Raw genomic sequence first — 24,949 nt, forward strand, 5'->3', positions numbered from 1 at the left:
TCTAATAAAAAAATTAAAGCTATAGCCATATGAAAAAATGCTCTAAATCACTATTGATTAGAAAAATGCAAATCAAAACAACTCTGAGGTACCATATCACACTTATCAAAACAGGAAAATGATAAATGTTGGAGAAGATGTGGGAAAATTGGAACACTAATGCATTGTTGGTGGAGTTGTGAACTGATCCAACCATTCTGGAGAGAAATTTGGAACTATGCCCAAAGGGCTATAAAACAAACTGCATACCCTTTGGCCCAGCAATACTACTTTTAGGTCTGTATCCCAAAGAGATCATAAAAACAGGAAAAGGACCAACATGTACAAAAATATTTATAGCAGCTCTTTTTGTGGTGGCCAAGAATTGGAAATTGAGGGGATGTCCACCAATTCGGGAATGGCTGAACAAGTTGTGGTATGTGAATATAATGGAATACTATTATTCCATAAGAAATGATGAGTGGACAGACTTCAGAAAAACCTGGAAAGATTTACATGAACTGATGCTAAGTGAAGTGAATAGAACCAGGAGAACATTGTATACAGTAACGGCAACATTGTGCTATGACTAACTGATAGATTTAGCTCTTCTCAGCAATGCAAGGATCTAAGACAACTCCAAAAGATTCACAATAGGAAATGCTATCCACATTCAGAAAAAAACTATGAAGTCTGGATGAATCAAAGCATATTTGCTCTCTCTCTTTCTCTCTCTTTTTTTTTCTTTCTTGTAGTTCCTCCCATTGGTTCTAACTCTTCTTTACAACATGACTAATGTGAAAATATGTTTAATATGAATGTATATATAAAGCCTATATCAGACTGCATGCCGTGGAGGAGGCCCTCCACCTGTTCTGGATATCAAGGCTCTGTGGTGGAAAATAAGTTGGCAATTTGGCCTATACACTTAGCTATCACTCCCACTTTCACCTCTCCATCATACAGTGATGCTCTTGTCCCTGCTCTAGAACCCAACCCAGTTGGCTAATTAATGAGAAGTCTATAGGGCATAGCCCCAGATCACTTTTTGGGCTGAACAAGCCTTCTGCCTCTCGCCATTATCACAGTGGGGCTTCACACATAGGCCAAATTTCTTTAAAATTTACCTTGACCTTGTTAGTCTTGTTCAAGTAAGAAACTTGTTCAATCAATCGCTGGACAGAGTCAGAGCTGACTTGGCCATCCTCCAAGCGATGATAGATCAATCTAGGCTTTCCTTCGGAGTTTTTCAAAAATGCCTCTTCACAGTCCTCCAACAAACAGCTAGATTGGAAATCAGCATTTCTTGTGCTACATTACACTGTTGCAGCAAACAGTTCAATCAATCAACTCAAGTTTCAATAATGGACTTAATTATAAAGACTGTTCATAAAAGTCCTGATGCAAAAAAAAGCAGCATTTTTCTAAGTATTTTGTGTTAGTCAAGGAGCAAAATTTTCTTGAATAAGCCATGATGACTTACATGTTGGGGGCCATTTAAACTTCAATATCACACAGTTGTACTCCATTTTTTTCCTTTATGTCTATAAAACTTAGAGAATATTCTGAGCTCAACAGTAACTTAGATTTTTAACATAATGGAGCAAACTCATGTTATAAATGTAAAATTTAACCATGCCATGTATTTACACATAATTTCAAGTGAAAATCTTGTTCCTATTACTTTCAAACATCCCCTCAAGCTCTCGTTCTCTCTCTTCTGTTTTACTGTGAAACTCCTGGAGTCTATATCACAGTTATGTTGCCCATACCTGGAATGCTCTTCCTCCCAACCTCTGTCTCTTAGAATTCCCGGTTTCCTTGTAAGACTCTGCTCAAACAGTACATCTGCCATCCCCTCGGAGGTTATCTTCTCTCTGCTCTGTATTTATTTCGTATGTTCCAATTTACTATGATCACATGTGATTTCTATGTGGCGCTCTTCACTAGAATGAAGTGGCTTCAGGGCAAAGGCAGTTTTCGATTTATAATTTTTTTAATCCTTGGAGAACTCAGCTTGTGTCTGACACAAAGTAAATGCTTAATAAATGTTTGTTGACTGATCTATTCATCAACACAGACAGCATCTATCAGTGCCTCCCTTTCTTCATCATGTTCTCACTTTTTCAACCACTACAGCTGGGCTTCCAATCTCACCTCTGTAAGAAAACAACTCTCTCAGAGATCACTAAGGAACTCTGACCATTCCCAAATCAAATTGTCTTTTCTGTTGATCTCTTTTTTTTTTTGCCGCTTTTGACAGTGTTGATGACACTGCTCATTACCATCTTTTTCCATGGGGTGCTGACCTCTTGTCCTCCTCTCCTTTCCTCAACTTGTCTGATAACGTCCCAGTCTCCTTTCCTGCTTCACTCTCCATATCCTACCTCCTAAGCAGGGAGATTCCCAAAGCTCTATCCTGGCTTCTTTTCTCTCTCTTTTAATGGTCACATTATTCTCTCTTTGCAGATGACATCCGTAATTCCAGGCTTATCTCTTTCCTAAGCTTTAGCCATTCTCATTCAAGTGCCTCCTGGACTTCTCTGCTTGCTAGATGTTCTGTTGACACCTCAAACTCAGGGTGCCCTAAAAAGAAGTCAACACCTCCTCCCTCCCCAACTCCTCTATCTCTGTAAAGGGCACCAGCACTGTCCTGGGCACCAGCCTCATAGTCATCACTCCTTGTTGCCCCTCCCCCAACCTCTTTATAGTCATCTGCCAATATCCATGCAATTCTTTCTACCTGTGCATCTCTCACATCCTTCCCCTCCTTGCCATTCACATGGTCACAGCCCTAGTTCTCTGGCCCTCATTTCCTTTTGCCTAGATGACTACAAGAGCCTCCTACCTATTCTGCACCTCTCCAATCTACTCTTCAAACAGCTGACAAAATCATCTTCCTAATTTGCAAGTCTGCATTTCCTAGCTCAACAATCTTCCATGGCTCCTATTATAAAATACAGACTCTTTAATGAGTCCCTTGGAGTCTTCCACCATCTTGCTCTAACCCACTTCTGTGCTTTTATTTCATATTACTCTCCTTTACATGCTTCATGTTCCAGCCAAAATCAGACTACATGCTATTCCTCAAATGCAACCCTCCATCCCCTGGCACATCTTCTTTCATTAGACTATGAGCTCCTTGAGGGCAGGGACTCTCTTCTGCCTTCCTCTGTATCCCCAGCACTTAGAAGAGTGCCTGGCACAGAGGAAGTACTTAATAAATACTGACTGACCTGTGTTCACATAACCAACACGTCCTTTCTGATACCCAGTCCCTCATCAGCACAGCCTTTCAGAATATTGATTGTCCATCATGCTCCCTGCTCCTAAGCCTTATACTCATCTGTGTCCCTGCTGTAGCCACCTTATAGAATGTAAGCTCCCTGAAGGCAGTGCTGGCTTCATTTTTGTCTTTGTATGCTCAGTTTTTAGCACAGTGCCCTGCTTGTAGTAAGTATTTAATAAAATTTGTTCGGTGGAAAATCTGACTCTTACTGTCATCATAGATGTCATTTCTCAATTTTCTTCTTCTTTGGCCCTTTTCACTTGCCTTCCTTTTAATTATATTTATCCTAACTAAAGAACTAGTTGAATTGAAGAGATTGAATAGGACAGAACAAATTGAATTGACAGCTTTAATTTTTAAAATTGACTTCTTATAGTCAAGAAAAAGAACCAGAAAAAACCCTGATATTATCAAAATAACAGAAGAAATAAATTATTCACTATAGCACTATCTCCCCCTAACAACACAGGCAAAGTACAAGAAGTTACAAATAATACCACATATTGAAGGAACAGGCTTTACTGAAATCATTAAAGAAAAGGAACTCTCAGAATCTCAGGATTAGAAGGGACCCTCAAGGCCTTGTAGTCCAACCCACACAGGAATTAAAATTCCCTCAAAAACATAAGCAATAAGTGGTCACCTAGACTCTCCTGAACATTTTCTATGAGGGTAAACACATGACTGTCCAAGGCTGTTCCCATGAGATGTTCTTGACCAATTTTTTTTGGTGTCAAGGATCCTTTGTCAGTCTGTTGACTGAAACCTATGAGCTCCTTCTCAGAATGTTTTTAAAAACACAGGATAACCAAGGAAATCAACTGTACTGAAATATGGTTATCAAAATATTTTAAAAAGCAAGTTCTCAGGTTGCAGATTAAGAACCCACAGCTACAGAGGAACTAAATCTAGATTTTTAAAAATCTGCAAAGATACACCTAGACATTCCTATTTCTTCTTGACCATTTTTTCTTCTAAAGGCAAGGGTTCCATCTTGAAAGGAGTCTTCAAACAGAGGCTGCACAACCACACTGGGTTACGGTATCTTAGGGATTCTCTCTGGAGTATGAATTGGAGAAGATAACCATCAAAAGCCCTTCCAACTCTGAGATTCTGTGATTTTCATACTTAAATATACACGGTCTGCTTTAAAACAAAAAACTTAGTATGCAAAAACCAACTAGTAAAGCAGGCCAAAGAAGGGTCAAAAATAAATTTTCATTTTAAAAGTCTGAGGATTCTTTTAAATAATGAGCTCCCTTGGTAGATTTGAAATGTGCTTCAATTTACATGTAGCTATTTAAGAACAAATTACAGAAAGTGATTTATACTTTTATTCTTACCCAAGAAATGAATATTGGACTTTAAATGGTCCTGAGCCAATACAGATAATGAATTTAAGATACACTCAGTAAGACAAATGGGTAAGCACATTTTGGTGATGTGTTCCAACTGAATAAAGAGCCATTAGAACACTTTTTAAATAGCATCAATTAGGAAAATAAAAAATCAAATTAGAATGCATATTTTAAGTTCATTTTTAGCAATCTGTTTACTATATATAAGTGCAGTCTAATAATAAACTGTAGATTCATTACACTTACCTTGGTAAAGTTAAATGAATAAACAAAATAACTAATGAACTCTTTTCAATTTCCCATTTTCTTACACTGAAGTAATGACTTCCATTCTCTATTGGAAAATAAATTGCATGGAAGAAGTATCCTATTGTCTCACACATTCTCTGGAGTTTGGGTGAATAGTCCTAATAGCAAAAATGAGAAATATGAAAGCGTGATTTATTGAAGTTTAGCTAAGGCTCAAGTAAGCTCCATACTATTTCAAGGCAATGTGGTATGGTACAAAGGGCAAAAGATTTGGAGTCCTAAGACCCTGGGCTCCAATCCAGCTCTGCCACTGACTACCTGTGTGATCCTGGGCTATCACTGCCCCTCCCTGGGCCTCAGTGTTGTCATCTGCAAAATGAGGCAGTTAGATCTGTAGCATCCTACCATTCCACAAAATGAGTATTATATGCATAAGTCATTTTGGGTCACTGTGGACATCCACCCATCAAAAAAGAATAAAATTACAAAATCTGAAAGATTAACTTATTCTCAAAAATGAAGGTAATCCCAAACATAAAAGATAAGTAATATCAGTTCACCACACCTAATAACATTCTTCAGCCAAGGAAGTAATACGTAATATCATGGAAGAACCAAGGACAAAATGGTGTATTAATCTGCCTTGGGTCCTGGATTTCCTTATGAAAAAACATGGAGAACAGATCTCTAATAATAATGTTGGCAAGTATCTAAGATAAGGATTCTTAACTTTCTTTTGTGTCATGGATCTCTGACAGTTTTGTGGAGCCTAAGGAAGCATTCCCAGAATATTCTTAAATGTATAAAAGAAAATACAAAAGATAACTAAAGAAGACTAATTATACTGAAATAAAGATGTATTTTTTCCCATCCAAGACCACCTGAAAATCCATTTACATACCCCCTGGGGGTTCATGGACCCCAGGCTAAGAACCTCCTAAGACTGTAAGTTGCAGAGGGGTCCCACTGGTAGAAGTTTATCACTGGGGACTCCCTACCCAGATAACTGGGGGTGAGGAAGCAGGAATGGAGTTTTCCTCTGCCTGGGGAAGTTGCTATGTTAGGAGCTTCAAGGGTTCAGAAAATCTCCTCAGAACAATACCCTGTCCTTCAGCTTTGCAATAGGGGGCAGAAGCTGATTCAGTTCTACTGTAGAAGAACAGAACAAAAGCCAGGGAAGGGACTGGGACAGGGGGCAGACAGGGGTTACTGTGAGTGTCTGCAAGGGATCTGAAAGAAATGAATGAATTTTTTAAAAAATTTATTAAACACTTATTCTGTACAAAGCACCGTGCTGAGCACTGGGGACCCAACCAGAAAAGCAGAAATGATCCCTGTTCTTAAGGATCTCAAATTCTAACGAGGGAGACAATACACAGAGGTTCCAGCTGCAAATCAGCCAAACTAAACTAAATTATTAATTATATACATATATTATATATATATACACAAATACATATAAATATATTATATATGTGTATATGCATATACACATAACATAAATACATACACGCATATAAAATATAATTAACTAAATCACAGTTGTGGCCAGTCTTGTCTTCCCAGGAGTTGCCTTGGCCCCAGTCACTCTAGGACTAGGACTCTCACTACAGAAGATAATCATCTGGACTAGAAGAGGTAGGGTTGGCTCTCTAAAAGGGGGTGAACAGATTTTATTTCAGGGAGTCTGCATTTTCTAAGACACTCACCCTCAAGAAAATGTCCATTTCAGGCTGTGTTTCATCCGTGTTGATGAGGTAACATCTGACTGTGTTACTCCACAAAGAATGGGAGAACAACGGAGTAACTTGTAACAAGCTAGCTACAGCAGCATCCCAGTCATCTGTAAACAAACAAAATATGATTGTTTCATAGAATGACTGCCAGACAATCTTTTCAATGATGTCCATCAAGAGGCTTATAATCATAATGAATATTTTTTTTACTGTTCTTTTAAGTTTGCAAAACACTTTTCATAGAGTACCTCACTTGAGCCTCAAAATAACTGTCTGAAGTTGGAACTGTACATATGATGACCCTCATTTTAAAGGAGGAAACTGACGCTCAGAGAGGCTTTGTCACTTATCCGGAGTCCCCCAGCTAGCAACTACTTGTTGCAGAATTCAAACCCAGCTCTTCTTAACTTCAAGTCTAGCATCCTATCCACTAATTCACACTGTGTACCAACTTTAGAAACCAATCAATAGATTATTTGGATACTTATTAAAGTAGATATGATCTTTTAGATTAATAAATTATACTAGGGGTCACCAATTACCCCTTCAAATTTCAACCTAGGACTAGACTCCCGGGGTAAGGAGAGCCACTGGTGGTCCAGCCCAAAGATGTCAACTCCTACTAAGATCTCTCTTTCAAGGGAACTTCAGCCAATTTTTAGTTGAAGGGTAAGGTAAGCCATTTTTTTCGATACCACCTTGGGTCAAGCCAGCCTCCTCCGCTGGTGTGTGGACTTACTTAATTGGTGATGACACAACTACACTGGCTTCAGACACTTACCAGCTGTGTGACCCTGGGCAAATCACTTAACCCTGTCTGCCTCAGTTTCCTCACCTGTAAAGTGAACTGGAGAAAGAAATGGCAAACCACTCCAGTATCTCTGCCAAGAAAACTCTAAATGGGGTTATGAAGAGTCAGACACAACTAAAATTGACTGAACTCTGAACTACAGTTTCCAAGACCAGAGTTGAAAAAAAAATGGATATGTAATTATCTGACATTTAGCTAAGAGATCATTAAGCTTTTATTAATACCGATTTTTTTTACATCAGTCATTTTTGGACATGCCTGCCACTAAATTCCTCAATTTCCTTATAACAAACAAAAATAGTTAAAGGAAACCAAGAGATACAGGGACCACATCATAGTTTCCCTTCTCTCTTTTTCTAAAAGGAGACTGGCATATTCCTGACTTTGGTAAAGATGTTATGCTTGTTTCCAAAGACAATCTTTTTGTAAAATGCTACAGACATTTAGATAAAAGCCACAGGCATTGGAATGTCTGGATCAATAATAACAACAAAACTCCTATTTATATATTTATATAATGTGTCTGTTTGACAAAGAGCTTTTCTCACAACTGTACTGTGCTCAACTTAAGAGAAAGCTCATTTCAAAGGTCCAGAGAGTCACTTACCAAGACTCAGGTCTCAGAAATTGGGCCACCCTGAGTGGCCACCCTGACACCTCATGCTTCTAGCTCCCATTCTGCAGGGATAGAGACTAAAGCAAATAGGGCCAAACTCTTTGTTGGCCATATTCTTGATGTTCTATTTTACTGTGAGCAAATTCAGGAGTAGAAACATGGTCCTTATACATCTTAGAGAAGACATCCATGAACTGTGCTGTCCCAAGGGTTTATAAGTGGTTAGACTTTTGTGTGATTCCTGGGTAAGCCAGGTAGGATCACTCTGTTTCACAGCCACACCCTGCACCCCTAACTCTGGTCAGCCACACTGCAAAGACATGCTGCTATATAGGGCTCCCTTGCAGACAGGGAAATGGAGATCCATTATTACTCTAGAAAGAAAAAATCAAACTTATACTCGGATAAAGGTGCATTATAGAAACTGTCACTATTGGGCCAATCAAGTTAGTTCAAAACATGGTGTATCTTACCTCGGTTAACATTTGCAAATGGTCCTTCCACGTCTATAGAGCTATGGGCAAACTCAGGTCCCTTGTGAGACTGCTGAAGCTGCATCATACTGCCTATGGAAGGCTCACTCCCCAAGGCCCCACCACGCCAGGAGTTATAGTGAGTTCCAGTAGCTTAAAAAAAAAAAAAAAAAACCAACAACCAAATTTTTTTCTAATAAAAACCAAGTTACAGAATGTTACTTAATAAGCCTACTTAAAAAATTTTACTATTCTATTTTCTTTACTAGCTTTCTAATTACTTATCATGTCCATTAAAAAAAATTCCTAATTACTTGTACAGAGCTATATGGGAGACCATTATTATTGGATACCAAAACTATGTTAACTAGACCCATCTAAATGAGAGCCAATTAGTATTTGAATACTTAGGTTTGTAGGTAGAAAAGTACCTAATTGTATAACCATCTATACATAGTAAATATATAGGCAGACTGTAGTTACTGCATGTCTCAGTATACAAGCAAGCTGGGGTAAAGAGGTCAATCTGATTTTTGTACTCAATTTCATAATATTAAGAATTGCTACACTTCCCTCTTCTACATTTATACCTATACAAACCTATATCAAAAGTTTCTGAATGTGCTCAAATCCTTTATATGAACCAGGAGCTTTTGTAAAGATAAAGGAGGCACTCCAAAAATGCATTTCTGGTTTTTTATAATATGGTTTAAAACTTAAATCTTTAACAGGTATGGTATTACTTCATTTATATTGTATCATCAAAATGAGATGTGATATGTGATTTTCTAAATAACTGAAGTCTTCCCTTTACATGCCAAAACTTTTAAAATTTTATCCATTCTGGAAAGAAATATTTCAATATAATTCTGTCTTCTTAAGCAGAAGAAATTGTATATAACTTCAGTTTTTATTAATGACTCAGGTTCATCATTACACATATCAACTGCTATACTAGGCTGTTATAGAGATGTCCTCTGTGTATGGCTCTATAATGTTATACTACATACATACCAATGGGCATTGTATAATCTTGCATCTGTTTTGTTTTGTTTTTAAATAGGTTTTTTGTTTCTTCTTGTTACTATCAGTATAACTGCTCTTGGCAATCATGCCCTACTGGATTTATGGTTCAATAGGCTTGTAGGAGACATATTTAAAGTAAGAGTTAATAGACTCTGAATAGGGCCTGATGGGGATTTTCTGGGAGTAAACTACATGAGCTTTAGGTCATGGACGTTATTATGTATTTTTGCTGTTCAGAGGCACCGTCTCCTTTAAAGAAAACAAACAAACCACTTATTTGAAGGTTCTGGTTGTATTTTTGGTCAGTGGTATCAAACTCAAATAGAAGAGGATCCCTGTGGCCACATACTGACTTAGAAAACCACAAATTAACATCATCTATGTTGTACTGTATCTATATTTGTTTTGGTAATTCCACTGTGATCTGGTTCCAGCTCCAGGAAGTGATTCTGACATCTCTGTTCTGGATAGTTAAGGTTGCAATTAAAAGGAATTTTTCCATTGCATTGTATTATAAATACTCAGGTTATGATTTTCAGATCTCTTCACTGATATCATAACTAGTGTTCAAACATCTTTACCAGTGACATCTGTGCAATTGTCATCAGAATCGGACTCCTCAGGATCAAAGACCTGGATGCCTTGAGCCTGGAGTCTCTGAAGTTTGGTTTCCAATTCGCGTTTGGCTCTTAACAAATCCTGGATTTCATTTTCCTTAGTTTCCCTAAAAATCTTTAAAAAGAAAAAAAATGCAGTTTTCATAACTAGAATGTTGACTGACCATCTAAGAATACTTCATAAAAATATATTATACATGAAACCATTATTAATTTGACCCTCAAAATACTCTTTGGTAAACTGAATAACCCAGGTCTTTTAGGTTTTTTTCTGAACGATCTTATTTAAAAGGCTGGCTATCATCTGTAGGATCAAACAGAAAACTGTGCTTCTCATTCAATGCCCCTCATAACTTGGCCCTGACAACCCTTTCCAGTCTTCTTATACCTCCCCCTTTGCCCCCCACATTTGTGATCCAGTGACTCTAGCCTCCCCGCTGTTCCTCACACAAGATACTCCCTCTCCAGACTAAGTATTTTCAATGGCCATTCCTCATGCCTGGAATATTCTCCCTCCCAATTTCTACTTCCTCACTTCCCTGGCTTCCTTCAAGTCCCAGGTAAAATCTCATCTTCTAGGAGAAGCCTTTCCTGATCCCCATAATACTAGTGCCTTCCTTCTGTTGCTCATTTCCTATTTATCCAATACATAGTTGTTTCCAGGTTGTCTCCCCCATTAGATTATAAGTGCTTTGAGAGCAGGACTCTCTTTTGCCTTTCTTTGTAACCCTAGCACTTAGCATAGTGCCCGACATGTAACAGGGCCCTTAAAAATGTTTAAATTTAAATTTAAAAATGACTAACACCCATCACCTAACTCCCTGGATTTCTCAATGTTACTTGAGCAAATTCCTATGTGGTATAGAGTCTACACTGTAGATTGTAGAAGATTGGACTGGATAATCTCAAAGATCTCTTGCAACTCTGAGATTCTCTGAATTCAGAAACAGACTAAGGATTTTTGTTCTCATAAAAGTGGCTTACTTATTCACTACACTGGGGCGTCTTCATCTGCAACATGGGAGTGGACTAGGTTATCTCTAAAGCTCCTTCCATTTCAGACATGAGATGATGCTATTAAGCGGGTTTTCACAACGTCCTGTGTATTTAACTCCTGTATCTATATAAAGGAAAACAATCAAAGGCATTTATTTACCTTGAATTGTCTTTTAACTTTATCTCTATCCTGTTCAAACGTTGCTGCTCTCTCCATAGCTTGATATTTAGCTTCTAAAGCACTTTCCTTTTCTCGAAGTATCTTCTGATAAGTTTTCTGAAGTGCCTAAAAAAACCACGATCTTGTAAATGCTTCTGACAGGCAGCACCCCCATGCAATTCTGCATTGCTTTATCCGTAACAAATAAGACTACGCCATTGTTTTAGCCACACATATAGCAAGACAACTCTGCAAACTGAAGATGTCTCATCTGAATTGTTCCAAGGAGAGGGTGTGAGCTTGAGGCAAACTGTTACTTTTTCTTTTAGAGCACTGGGTCAATTCTTTTGTTTTCCCATGCCTCATTTGCCCCAACTGTAAATGAGAATAAAAACACCCATTTCATTGACTGAGCTTGAAGAATGCTATCATGTGACTTTCATAAGATGCTTTGAGATAGAAGAGAAAGGAAATAAGCTACATGAGGCCACAATCAGGGTTAGCAGCGGCAGAGTGAATGAACTAGTCCGTATATACTCAGCAGCACCCTGACCAGCCAAATAGAGGCATGTTTTATCCAGTTCCCAGTTTGATTCAAATCTCCTTTGACCAAACTTTTGCCTGACTCCCTTATTCTGGGCAGGAGCCGTATGGGGGAAACCAGAATTTGAAAATCCCACGCACATTTCAGACATTTAACCATTAGACAGTGCAGCAGGTGGGCAAACCACTGCTAATTAGCATGTCCCTCTAATTTACTGCTAAAAAGTACTGATAAATCCTGGCTAAGTTTAAAATATGTATTATGTATAATATATATTATATATAAATATTATGTATAAAAAACCTCCTATCCGAAGGCTACCTTTCTGTCTATGGAGTAGTCAGTAATATTTACTGAGTTATTCCTCTTGAGTACTGAGTAAAACATGAGCAAAGACGTTAAGACGTAACAGTGGGGGGGGTGTCTTGAGGATGGCACATTGCTGTAGAATTAAGAGGGAATGTATTACACACGGATGAGGATCCTGGAAGATAATGCTGATTTCAGACAGGGTATTATTGTTGTTTGTTCTTCATTCTGGAAGAGAACCAATGACATCAGGAGGATGATGTCTTGACTTGCAAGTGAACTGGATTTAAGTGAAAAGTCATCAGCTTCACTTTCTCCTCCAGAGTCACTGCAGTCCATTGGCAAGATGTAGGTCAAGATGACTGGAGATGACCCCTGACTGGGTGGGACCAGATCATGGAAGACCTCGACGGCTGAGTGAAAGAATATGAATTTTATTTAGTATGCCACACAGTCATACTTGCAGAGTTTTGGGCAACCTTACCCATTCTGCATCCACTCAAAAAACAGGCAGACAGTAAAAGGGGAAAAAAAGAGGTCTCTGAAGTGGTAAAAATTGATATCACAATATCCACGTGCACCCAGGTGTATGTGCTTTACTTGCTGGGAAGTCTCCAGATCCATATTGAAAGTATGGCTATACATCAATCTAAAAAGCACCCGTGTCCCATACGTACTGTTTATAAAAGCAAGGTCCTTTGGAATTGGTTTTAGGTAGATGCAAAAGAGTTAAACTTTTAAAAAGTTTTAGCACTCACAGGGGTACACCAGAAATCTAGAAAACTGGGTTACCATAGAATTCATTGCCTGCAGGTTCTAGATAGCCAAGGTTTTATGGCACTGCCAAGATCAAGATGCTCCCAGGATCTAGGACCACAGATCTAGACCTGAAAGCAACCTCAGAGGTGAATTAGCTCAACCTAATTTTTACAGTTGAGGAGACTTGCCCAAGGGCACACAGATATTAAATGTCAGAGTTTGGATTTGAACCAAGGTCTTTGGGTTCCAGAGCCAATGTTCCTTCTATTGTACTATTCCATTGCTACCTGTGTAACCTTAGGCCCATCACTTTGCCTCACTGGGCTTCAGTTTCTTCATCTGTAAAATGGGAGGGGTAGCCTAGATGAGACCTCTACAACATATGTATTATATAGCATATATAATTGTTATGTTATTATATTTTATCATATATGTGTATATAAAATACATACACACAGAGGCTATCCTAAAATTTTAAGCTACTACAGTTTATAACTGTACTATGATTTTTGGGACACCCTGTATTTTGTATTACTTATGTGTGTAACATGTTGTTGCCCTTACTAGAACATAAGCTCTCTTAGAGTATAAACTGCTTCGATTTTGTCTTTGTGTTGCCAGCACTTAGCATGATTCCTGGAACTCGGGAAGCGTTAAATGCTTGCTGACTGATTAGAGGATCCTGATGAAAAATCTTTGTGAGACCAAACACAGGTACACACAGATGTGAGTGGGCACATATACAACAGACAGAGGCCGGCATTCTCCTTAAACAGATTATGCTAGAAGTTTTTTATGCCCTGCCTGAACCTCGCCAATGAGTAAAATGCCAAGTGGAACGCTCAGGCGGCAAAAGCACTAGGCTTGCATTCAGACAATTCGGGAATTTTGATCCTGGCTTTGGGTGACCTCGGGGATGTCACTTCACTCTCTCTGACTTGGTTTCCTCATTTGTAAAATAAGAGAGTTGGCTCATCATCTCTTAAGAACTCTTTTAGCTCTAAATCTCTTATGGTGAAGAAAACCAGCTATTCCAAGAGCCTGAAAAGTCAAGAAAGAACTGGGAACGTTTAGCCTGGAGATAAAAGGATATGGGAAGGACAGGATAGCTGTGCTCAAGTATTCATGTAGAAGAGGGATAAGGTCTGTTTTGTTTGGCCCAAGAGGGCAGAATGGATATGTATTGCAAAGAGCAAATTGAGGCTTGATGTTAAGAAAAACTTTCTAACAATTAGTTGTCCAAAAGTGGAATGGGCTGCCTCTGAAGGTGGTGGGCCCTACCTCCTTGGAGGTCTTCAAGCAGAGACTGGACAACTACTAGTCAGGTATGTTGAAGCAGGTGATCCTTTCAGGTATCAGCTGGAGTAGATGGATGCTGAGGACCCTTCCAAAGCTTAAACTGTGGTTCTGTGACCTCTTCAGAGTCTTACTCTACTGTTTGGAGACATGTCTAGAAATCACAATGATTATTTCAGGTCTCCTGTTAGTTAATGCCTCAATGGGACACATAAGGTCCCTACGGCTCCTATGAACATCGTACCCTGGAGGCCCATTTGGGCATGGGGTGAGCCGAAGGAATGGAAGAGTAGACATGGAGGAAGCCTTAACAAAGGCCATCCCATCAGAGCACACCTTCTGGCCGGTCTTATCAAGTGATAATATTTTCAAGTAGGGGTGGCAATGGCCTTAGGACCAGCCCTGTTTATCACCATGCTAGCCAGCCACAGAGGGATGAATTTTCAGGAAAGATCTTCTAATACAGGGGTTTTCAAACTTTTTCAGTTTGTACTCCCTGGATTTCAGAAAACCCCTCTGGACCTCATTCTATAGGAAATGAAATAAATCATACAGTTTAACATGCAAATGCACGTAAGAAATAAAATTAAACCATTTCAATGGGCAGTTAGGTGGTGCAGTGGACAAAGAGCTGGCCCTAGAGTCAGGAAGACTCATCAAATCTGGCCTCAGGCAATTACTAGCTATGTGACCCTGGGCAAGTCACTTAACCCTGTTTGCCTCAGTTTTCTCATCTGTAAAATGAGCTGGAGAAGGAAATGGCAAGCCACTTCAGTATCTTTGCCAAGAAAACTCCAAAAGGGACCACAACTAAACAATTTCAATCAGATAATACAGTCCCCCCCCCCAAATATTTCCAGGCACAATATCTCAGACTGGGAAGCCCTACTAGAACAGGTTACAGAGGGGTGGCGGATGAGAGACCTTCACAGACAGGAAAGTTAAAGTCGGTTTAGCATAGCAGAAGTGGCCTGAATGAATGAGAGCAGCTACCAAAGGTGACTTGGAGGATTAGTTAAGGCAGTGGAGAAGAGACTAACTGGCAGTGAATGAGAAAGTGGAAAAAGAACTGACAGGGTCATTCAGAGGACCCGGGTTAAAATCTTGCCTCTGCCACGTTATCACCTGTGGGACCTTCGGCAACTTCACCTATCCGGGCCGCGGTTCACTTCTCTGTAAAATGACTAAATGGATTCCAACTCTAGATATATGATCCTATCAGCCTCTCTGAAAGTCAGTTTCCTCTTCAGTAAAATGAGGGGACTGGGTTGGATGGCCTCCCTGGTCCCGTCACGCTCTAGAGCTAAGGTCCCCTCTGGCCCTCAGTTTCCCCATTTGGCCCTGGAGGTCCCTCCCAGCTCTAGATCTCTCTGGGTCTTAGCATGCTCCCCTGCAGTCCTCCTCAATTTCCCCCCTCGGCCCCCGCGGTCCTCTCTGGCCGTCGGTCTCGGGCCCGGCGCGCAGGGTCACCTGCAGCTCGGCCCGCAGCCGCTTGTTCTCCGTGTCCAGCTTGGCCTCCCGGCGGCCCATGGCCAGCAGCTCCTGGTTCTTGCTGACCCGGAAGATCTCGTACTCCTTCTTCAGCCGCTCGCACTCGGCCGCCGCGTACTCCAGCTCGGGCACCGACGAGCCCGTGGACTTGAAGCTGGCCCCGAGCAGCCCTGCGCCGCGCGCCCCGGCCCCGGCCCCGGCCGCTGCGCCCGGCCCGGCGGCCCCCGCGGCCCCGGCCCGGCGGAACGAGCCGCGCAGCAGGCGGGCCTTCGGCTTCACCTCCACGGGGATCTCGCACGCCTCGCCCCCGCCGCCCCCCGTACGTGTCCTCGATCACCTCCCCGGCCGCGGGGCTCACCAGGGACGAGGCGGTTCCCATGGTGCCCCGGACCCCGGCCCCACCTCCTGGTGCTGCCCACCGCTGGGCCGTCCTCGTGGGCGTGGACTCGAGGCTGGGGCGGCCCCGCGGCCCCGCTCCGCTCCGCCCGTGCGGCTCCTGGGGGTCGGCCTGGGGCCCTGGGCTCTCCTCCAGACTTCCCTCCTCCGCCTCTCCTCCTCCTCTCTTCCTTCCTCCTCCTCCATTCCTCCTCCTCTTTCCCTTCTTCCTCCTCTCCCTTCTTCCTCCTGGTCTCTCGTCCTCTGTACCTTCCTCATCTATCTCTTCTCCTCCTCCTTCCTTCCTCCTCCTCCATTCCTTCTTCCTCCATTTATCCTTCTCAATCCTCCTCCATGTCACCTCCTCTTCCATCTCTCCTCCTCATCCCTTCTTCCTCCTTGTCTCTCCTCCTCTAGGCCTCCCTCCTCCATCTCTCTTTATACTCTCTTCCTCCTCCTCCATTCCTTCTTCCTTTTTGTGTCCTCAATCCTTCTCCATATCTCCTCCTCCTCCTCTATTCCTCCCTTCTCCACCCCTTCCTCCACATCTCTTCAGTATCTCCTTCTCCATGTCTCCTCTTTCTGCCCTTCCACCTTTATCTTTCCTTCTGCGGCCACTGAGGAGACACTTCTCAGCAGGGGGCTGGGCAGGGCTGCTGTATCCCAAGGCCTAGAGATGAGGGTCTTCCATCCCATGTCTCCTGCCCAGAGCAGAGCTGTAAGCCAGCCCCACTAGACTGGGGACAAACAGAAGAAGTGTCCAAAACCTGTAGGTGAGAAACCAGACAAATTTTTGGATGGAGTTTTGTAAAAAAAAAAAAATCCCAGTATGTAATGTGAGATATATATATATATATATGTGTGTGTCTATCTCTCTCTATATATGTATGCATATATATGTTGCCTCAAAAGTCTTAGTGCAGTTTTAAGCATTAAAGCTTAAATGTATGCACACATTTAATGTATGTGTATGTATATTGTTGTTCAGTCACGTCTGACTCTCCATGACCCCGTTTAGGGTTTTCTAGGCAGAGATACTGGAGTGATTTGCCATATCCTGTGCCAGCTCATTTTACAGATGAGGAAACTGAGGCCAACAGGGTTAAGTGACTTGCCTAGGGTCACACAGCTAGTAAGAGTCTTAGGTCAGATCTGAACTCAGGAAGAGGAGTCTTCCTGGCTCCAGGCCTGGCATTTTATACTGCACCACTTAACTGCCTAAAAAGGAGTTAGCATTTTATTCAGTTGGCATGGGGGATTCATTTAAGGTTTTTCAGTTGGGCAGTAGTGTGGGCAGAACTATGCATTAGGAAGATTGCTTTGGCAGTAGTGTGAAGGATAGATGGATTGGTGAGATGGAGAAGAAGTGGGATGTTAGAGATAATGTAGGATAAGTTGTTCAGTTATTTCCAATCGTTTCTGACTCTTCATGATGCTATTTGGGGTTTTCTTGGCAAAGATACTGGAGTGGTTTGCTGTTTTCATCTCCAGCCCATTTTACAGATGAGGAAACTGAGGTCAACAGGGTTAAGTGACTTGCCCAGGGTCCCACAGCTGGTAGTGTCTGAGGCCACATTTGAATTGAGGAAGATGACTCTTCCTGACTCCACTCCATAAACTATGACACCACCTACCTGCCCTAGCATAAGGAGAAGCACCTGAGAAAATGACAAAGATAAGAATTTCCAAATAAGGAGAAAAGTCAGGAATGGTTAGCAATCTCTAAGATTATTTATGTAGGTAGAAAAGCAGTAAAACACGTCTTCCTTAGATGTATTTGAGAAATTCATAACTAATGGAGGATTTAATTATGTTCTTGCTCTACTCAAAAATAGACAGTGGCTTCCCAACGCTTATTGGGACAAATTCAAACCCCTCAATTCACAGCTTTGTTAAGTGCAGCCTCCCCTAATCTTTCAAAATCAAGGCATCATCTCTTACTCCCTAACAGGCTTCATTCATTCTAGCCAATCTGATCTCATTACTCCTTTTGCCACAATAACGAGTTTGTTCCCAACTCCATGATGACTAATGTTATTCTACTTTCCTTGAAATGTAATCTCCCTTCTCATCACCCATCCAAATCCTAATTTTCCTTCAAGACTCAGCTCAGAACTCCCTTCTTCCAAGAAACACTTACTGACTTACACCATGATGTTCTTTCTCTTACTTGAGATTTAACCACTTGTCATACATTTACTTCCGTGTTTAATGAGTGTGCATCCCATCAGACTAGTCTTATTTCACATGTAATTTATTGCTCAGATGTCCCCTCAAGACACTTAAAATGTGATTGTTATCTCTACCACTTTAACTATTTACATTTCATAGAAGCCAGAAATGCATATACATATTCTTCCAGCTCTTGGAACTGATTTTTATGTTCCATTTATTAGTAGAAATAAAAGCAAAATATTTAGTTATCAAATTGGATCTATCAGTCATTTTAAGGGATTCAGAGAGCAGCTTTTATTTTCCTAACCTTCTGACTAACTCAGTGCCAGTACTTGGAGGCTATCCAAATGAAAATGTAAAATACATTTTGCCAAGTTGTGATATAATAAAAGCACAGATGTTAGAGTTGGAAGGAACGTTAGAGGTCATCCAGTGTTTGAATCAACCCTGTGACATCCTATCAGGTGGTCATTTAGCCTTCGCTTGAACTCTGTCGCTAGATAGGCCAGGAAGCCCACTGGTTGGTAGTTAGGAGACCTCACCTTCTTCCCCTTTTTGAAAATAAGGCTACATTTACCCACTCAATCCTGCAGCACCTCTCAGTGCTTTCTCAAAGGTCACGAGCAATTGAACAAACACCTCTTCAAAAGCTTTCTGTACTCTGGGATATCATTTGTCCAGGCCAAGTAGCTTGAATTCATTTTAGACTAGTGAGGTGTTTTCTTACTATCTCTTCACTTATCTTGGATTTCAACTCCTCATAATAATTTTTGTCCTGTCATTTTTAGTCAGGGTGATTCTCTTAGACAGAAGAATAGGAGCTGAGTGATTCTTCTTTCTCCCTGTATCTGATTCCCTTGTATTATCTACCTTGAGCACTAGGCCTTTCTTTTCCTTGTTTTCCTTTTTCAAAACATAACCTAGAAAGCCCTTTCAAGTAAACTGGAATGTATTATGTTGTCGTTCAAAGATGAGGTATTCTCGATAAAGTTTCATTAGGCGTGAGCCACTACCAGGAAAGCTGAATTACATTTCTGAGTAAGATCACCGCAATCAAATGATAACGTTTATATAGAGCATTAAATTTTCCAAAGCACTTTGTGCTTCCCCAGATACACACACACAAATATATATACATGTATGCATATATACATACACACACACACGTGTATATGTATATATATATATAAAATCTCATTTGATCCTCACAACAACCTTGTGCTTTTGTTATCTTCATTCACAGATGAGGAAACTGAGATTGAGAAAGGATAAACAGCTTTCCCTACCAAGTGTCTGAGGCCGGATTTAAACTCAGGTCTTTCTTATTGTAAGTCCAGTATTGTTACGTTTATGATGTGGCTTTCTGAACAAAAGAATGAGTTGACTAGGTGTCAGTGGGTAGGAAATGGCAAAGCACTCCAGTATCTTTGCCTAGAAAACCCCAGATGGGATCACGAAGAGTCAGACATGACTGAACAATGATAATAACCAACATCAGAACTGTTATGAGGATCAAAAAGGATGATGTATGTATGATGTTTTCCAAGCCTTAAAATACTTTATATTGTTGTTTAGTTATTTCAGTCGTGTCTGACCAGATCTTCTTGGCAAAGATCCTGGAGTGGTTTGCCATTTCCTTCTCTATCTCATTTTATAGGTGAAGAACTGAGGCGAACATGGTGAAGTGACTTGCCCAGGGTCACACAGCTTAAAAAGTCATCTGAGGTCATATTTGAACTCTGGCCTTCCTAACTTCAGGCCCAGTACTCTATCCACAGAGTCACCTAGCTGCCTTAGAACTATACTTTACTGAGATCTATTTGACAGCTGAGTGGAATATAGACTGGAGACAAGTTTGTGTCAATGAGAGACTTGGAGACCAGCTAGTAGTCTGTTCCCGTAGTCCAGACATGAGGTGATAAAGTCCTGTGCCAGGACAGTGTAATGTCAGAGAAGGGGGGCATATTTGAGAGATGATGACTTATCATTGTGGCCTTTGGGGGTAAGATGAATTTTCTAGATACTTCTGGTGAAGGGGTGACCCCCCCCAAAAGGGCTTTTTGCTTTGGCTTGATGCAGAAAATTGTGGGCGGCTCTGTGGTCTTCACTTGATCTGTGACAGTAGCGGAGGGACGAGTATGGAACCCTGGATGCTTTTTCTGCTGTGTTTTCTTTCCTGAGCAGGCGATTGGATATCAGCATTGAGGTGGAAATGACCACTCTAGGAAGTGACCTCATGAGTCTGAGAAATCCTGGGTACAGTGACTGTAGCTGGCTGGTGACAGGGGGAGCTTCTGCATTGGAGAAGATGACCTTTGACAAAAAGCTTGGCACAAACCTGGCCAAATTTTGTCAGCAGATGTACTGGGGATTGTTTGGACAGGGCAGAACTGAAGTGAAATAAAAGCCTAATCAGAAATCCCACAAACTGCTTCATATTCTGATGATGCTTAAGTATCAGCCTCCTAAAAGATTATGACTGTAGGTTTTAGGCAAGCTTCTGGATCCTAGTTAAATGTGTGTGTGTGTGTGTGTGTGTGTGTATGTGAATGTTCTGTGTTTAGCATTCCTCTTATGTGTAGGAAATACATACTTGTCCTGAACATGATTCTTATTGTACATTAAGTAACTTTTAAAATGTCTCTTTTTGAAAAAAATAAACTGTAAGCATGACCCTTAAACTAAGCTTTAAACAGTGTTTCCCCCTGCCAGGTTACAGTGGTGGTGCTTTAAGAAAGTCAGAGTATAAGGGAAAAGGGAACCTCTCCTACCTCATGTTATAGAAGGTGAATGAATGAGGTTGAACAGCATGCAGAGGGGACTCTTACTGGAAAGGCGAGTGGGGATAGTCCTTTGCACCTATAGGCTCCACAGCTGATTTTTCGTTGTTAGACTATGATCCTGTGATTCCTGCAGTTCCTTCCGGCTCTCAAATGCCATGATGGTGAAGATGCAGCATGGTATCCTGAGGGAGGGCCAAGAGGTGGCGGGTGCTGTCCAGTCAAGCCACTACTACCATCTTGATCATCAAATCTCCTTAAACCCTGTGGGAGACAGCTTAAGACTCTGAAACCCAAAGCAAAGCTTTCTCTCCCCAACCCCCAACACAAACCCTGTTATAGGCAGCCCCCCCACCCCCAGCCATCATCGAGAGGAGTGACCTTTGTGGAGGATGACCCTTCTTGATTGCCACCATCAGCATCCACTTTCAGTGATGAGGCAAGAAAGCTAAAGAGCCCCAGCAATTGCAGTGCCCCACAGATTGTTGGCCCTGTATGCAACCCAGTCCCCACAGGCATCATCCAGGGTAACAACCCTCGTAGAGATGAGGCCAGCCTTTCCCCTCAGTTGTTAACGATTTGCCACTGCTAGGGCAGGTGAGCCAGTCTAGCTGAAACTGCAAGGCCGCTTGAGGGAGGGACAGAAGGTAGCATATGTCAAACCACGGCCACCCCCGATATCACCACCTCCCCAAAAAGAGAAGATCCAGGAGCCTGAGCCTGAGAGACCTGGGAATAGTGACTCCTGCTCCTAGCCCATCCATTGTAGCCATCATCCAAGGAATAAACCCTTGTGGAGATGTGATCTGGCATCTGCCTCTCTCTGTAGGTGCTTCTGCCCCTTCCTCCTCAGTGCCATAGCTCAGAATTAGTGAATTAGAAAGTTCTCACCACCCAAATCCTTGACATTATCAAATGGGTTAGTATCAGAAATGGAAATAGTTTTGCCATTGGAAATAATATCAAAGAAGATGCATTACTGTCTGCTTTGCTACTGTACCTTAAGAACCATGGAGACTGTCTTTTCCATTTGGGTCCTCTGAGTTTAGTACAATGTGTTACACATGCTTCTTCGTTCATTCATTCATTCATTCATTCATTGTGCTATGGAAAAAGTATTAGCTGGGAGATAAGAACCCTATAATTGATTTATTAACAATCATCTGTTGTTGGGGCAGCTAGGTGGCGCAGTGGATAGAGCACCGGCCCTAGATTCAGGAGGACCTGAGTTCAAATCTAGCCTCAGACACATAATACTTACTAGCTGTGTGACCCTGGGCAAGTCACTTAACCCTATTGCCTAACCAAAAAAAAAGCCAACAATAGTCTGTTGTTGTTCAGTCATACCAGACTCTTCGTGACTCCATGGACCAGGAGCAATTTGCCATTTCCTTCTCCATTCTGGACCTTTATAGATAAAGAAGTGAGGCAAATAAGGGTTAAGTGACTTGCTCAGGGTCACACAGCTAGTGAATGTCTGACATCAGATTTGAACTCTAGGTCCAGCGCCCTATCTACTACACTACCTAGCTGCCTCCAACAATAGTCTGACCTTGCTTAATTTCCATATCTTTGACTTAAAATTTCTACCACTAGGGGTCAGCATGATTTAGCAAAGACAATCAACACCTGGTAGGACTAATATGTAGCTTGTAAAAGAAATACATTCTCCTTCATGTTTGAAATTGATATTACCTACCCACTGTCAGTTGGGTACATACACATAACACACTCATGTACACACACGTACACACATGTGTGTATATATTCTGAGTTGTTTTCCGGTAACATGAAATTACTCAGATGCATTTGTACTCCCACTTGGTGGCTTAAATTGCAAGATGGTGGCCTAGAGTCAAGGGGCCACATATTAGAGCAGAATTAGCTGGTTCGTGTGCGGAGCATATTTTTGGCACTGGCATCACTGACCCAATGTTTCCAATGAACCAAACACAAGGTAAAATAGTTTTTGCTAGCAAGTTGGAGTTTTGTTTTTAATAGTATTTTATTTTTTCCAATTATACATAAAGATGATTATTAGTATTCATGTTGACTGCAAGTTAAAGTTTTTGGAATGTTTCTATAGCTAAATTGGTTGTCTATCCTCTTAGATGGTTAAATCTTCAAAAAGCTAATATTGGCTCAACAAAAGGACTTTGAGCTTGGTGTCTTTAGTGGGTATATTGTCTCATTACTGCAGTTACTCCTTTCAACAGTACAAGTCATAGCCCATTTTTGTTATTCTTGAGAAAATCCTCTGATAAACTCTCCAGAAAGGATCTACCCAGTGCTTTGGAGGCCTTGGCACAGTGTCTGGCAAACAGTAGGTGCTTAATAAATGCTTCTTGACTGACTGACTTCCATTAGGTCTTATAACATTCTGTTGTTCCTGTTGCTATGGGCTGTTTATTGGTTACCCCTACTTCTTTGTATGTGCCCCTTCTCCTTTTCCTGATGTTTCTTGGAAGTCATCTTTTATACTATAAAGTAGAGGACAAGCACTCCAAAGGGACTTCATTCAGAAAATTTCGACTTCCCATTGCAGTTCTACTTAAGGCCTTTCCCCTTCATGAACTATGTTCCAGCTAAGCTGGACTAGTAGCTGTTTCCCCCAGTTCTATACAGTTATTTCTTCTACGTTGCAACTTTCCCCGTTGTCGTTTCTATATATCGGGGGTTGGGATAAGACAGAGGTGGGGAACCTTTTGAAGGGATTTGTTCTGTGAAGTTTGGATTCAGTCAAAGGGTTGCACTTGAGGACCTAGAGGGCCACATGTGGCCTCAAAGCCACAGGTTCCCCACCCCTGGAATAAGAAATTAAATGGCAATTTTGGGGGAGTTTTGCAGAAGCAGCTGATGACACAGGAAGTCCAGCAGATGACATAGAGCCTATGACCAAATACTTAACCCAAATTGTACAATGAGGTACTGTAAACACCCTCTTAAAAAAATTCAGACTTCTTTTCTGGTATGAAGGGAGCACCAAAACTTCTACAGGAATTTTCTAGCTCATGGGGGCCCTGTGCCCCAAACCCAGCTCACTTCTCCACACTCCCCTCCCCCCCACCTATATGAAAGGGATAACTACTTTCTCACTTAAATGCATTTGCAAAAGTCATCACCAGTATCTGGAATGCACTGTCTTCTATCCTTACTTCTCATATTCCTTGACTTCTTTCATGGCTCAGCTCTGGTTTTGCCTCTTTCATAAAGTCTTCCCTTAACCTCACCCCCAACCCTCAGTTGTTAGTACATTTCTTCTCCTCAGTTTTTCTTCTACCATACTTAGATGTATATGTGTTGAATTCATCAGTACCTGGGGCCTTTTCACCCTGGAACATTCTTCTACCATGTGCCTGTCTTCTCCCATTGGTGAGTTCCCTCTGGAATTATCCATTTGGAGAATGGGTCCAGGCTGACCACATCTTATTTTCTTCCCTGCTGTGCTTCTGACTCTGGAATTCATCTCTGTGCCTTCATACGGGTATCTTCTCTCTCTCCCCAATTCCTTTTAGCTCCCTTTTATATATTGTCTTCTCCCATTAGAATGCAAGCTTCATGAGGGCAGGAACTATGGTTCTTTTCGCTTATAATTGTATCCTTAGCACTTAGCACAGTGCCTGACATATGATAAGTGCTTAATAAATGCTTATTGCCTTGCCTTGCCTAAGGAGAGTATGAGGTTTTTGAAAGGAGAGACTATTTCATTTGTAGCTTTGTATCCTAAATACTAGTACAATCCCTTATTTATCATAGGCCCTTTGAAAAAGTTTGTTATATTGAATTGAATTTGTCTGCTTACAGATTGGGAATGGATATTACTCATAAAATTTTTCTAATTCCTTATAAATTTTCATGTTTAATTTTTAACAGAAATATTAATCCCAAAGATTTTTCCATAATTTGTTCC

The 24,949-nt window shown here is 41.2% G+C and overlaps 1 protein-coding gene and 1 long non-coding RNA gene across 2 annotated transcripts in view; one reads left to right on the forward strand and one right to left on the reverse strand.

Moving 5' to 3' along the window:
• NPHP3 (nephrocystin 3) overlaps positions 1 to 16,158 on the reverse strand; it is a 46,212-nt gene extending 30,054 nt beyond the window's left edge. The window contains 8 exon segments of the mRNA XM_020987289.2: positions 1,107 to 1,263; positions 4,873 to 5,033; positions 6,585 to 6,718; positions 8,512 to 8,664; positions 10,119 to 10,269; positions 11,311 to 11,436; positions 15,689 to 16,027; positions 16,029 to 16,158. Of these exon segments, the coding sequence (XP_020842948.1) occupies positions 1,107 to 1,263; positions 4,873 to 5,033; positions 6,585 to 6,718; positions 8,512 to 8,664; positions 10,119 to 10,269; positions 11,311 to 11,436; positions 15,689 to 16,027; positions 16,029 to 16,088 (1,281 nt within the window). The 5' untranslated portion in view covers positions 16,089 to 16,158.
• A 5-nt stretch (positions 16,159 to 16,163) lies between these two features.
• On the forward strand, positions 16,164 to 20,690 carry LOC144456381 (uncharacterized). Its single transcript, XR_013485498.1, has 3 exons — positions 16,164 to 16,857; positions 19,503 to 19,586; positions 20,444 to 20,690. It is a non-coding gene; the product is annotated as an uncharacterized LOC144456381 (long non-coding RNA).
• The last annotated feature ends 4,259 nt before the right edge of the window (positions 20,691 to 24,949 follow it).

Source organism: Phascolarctos cinereus, unplaced genomic scaffold (assembly GCF_003287225.1).
Source record: "Phascolarctos cinereus isolate Bilbo 61053 unplaced genomic scaffold, phaCin_HiC Scaffold_1;HRSCAF=81, whole genome shotgun sequence".
Lineage (NCBI taxonomy): Eukaryota > Metazoa > Chordata > Mammalia > Diprotodontia > Phascolarctidae > Phascolarctos > Phascolarctos cinereus.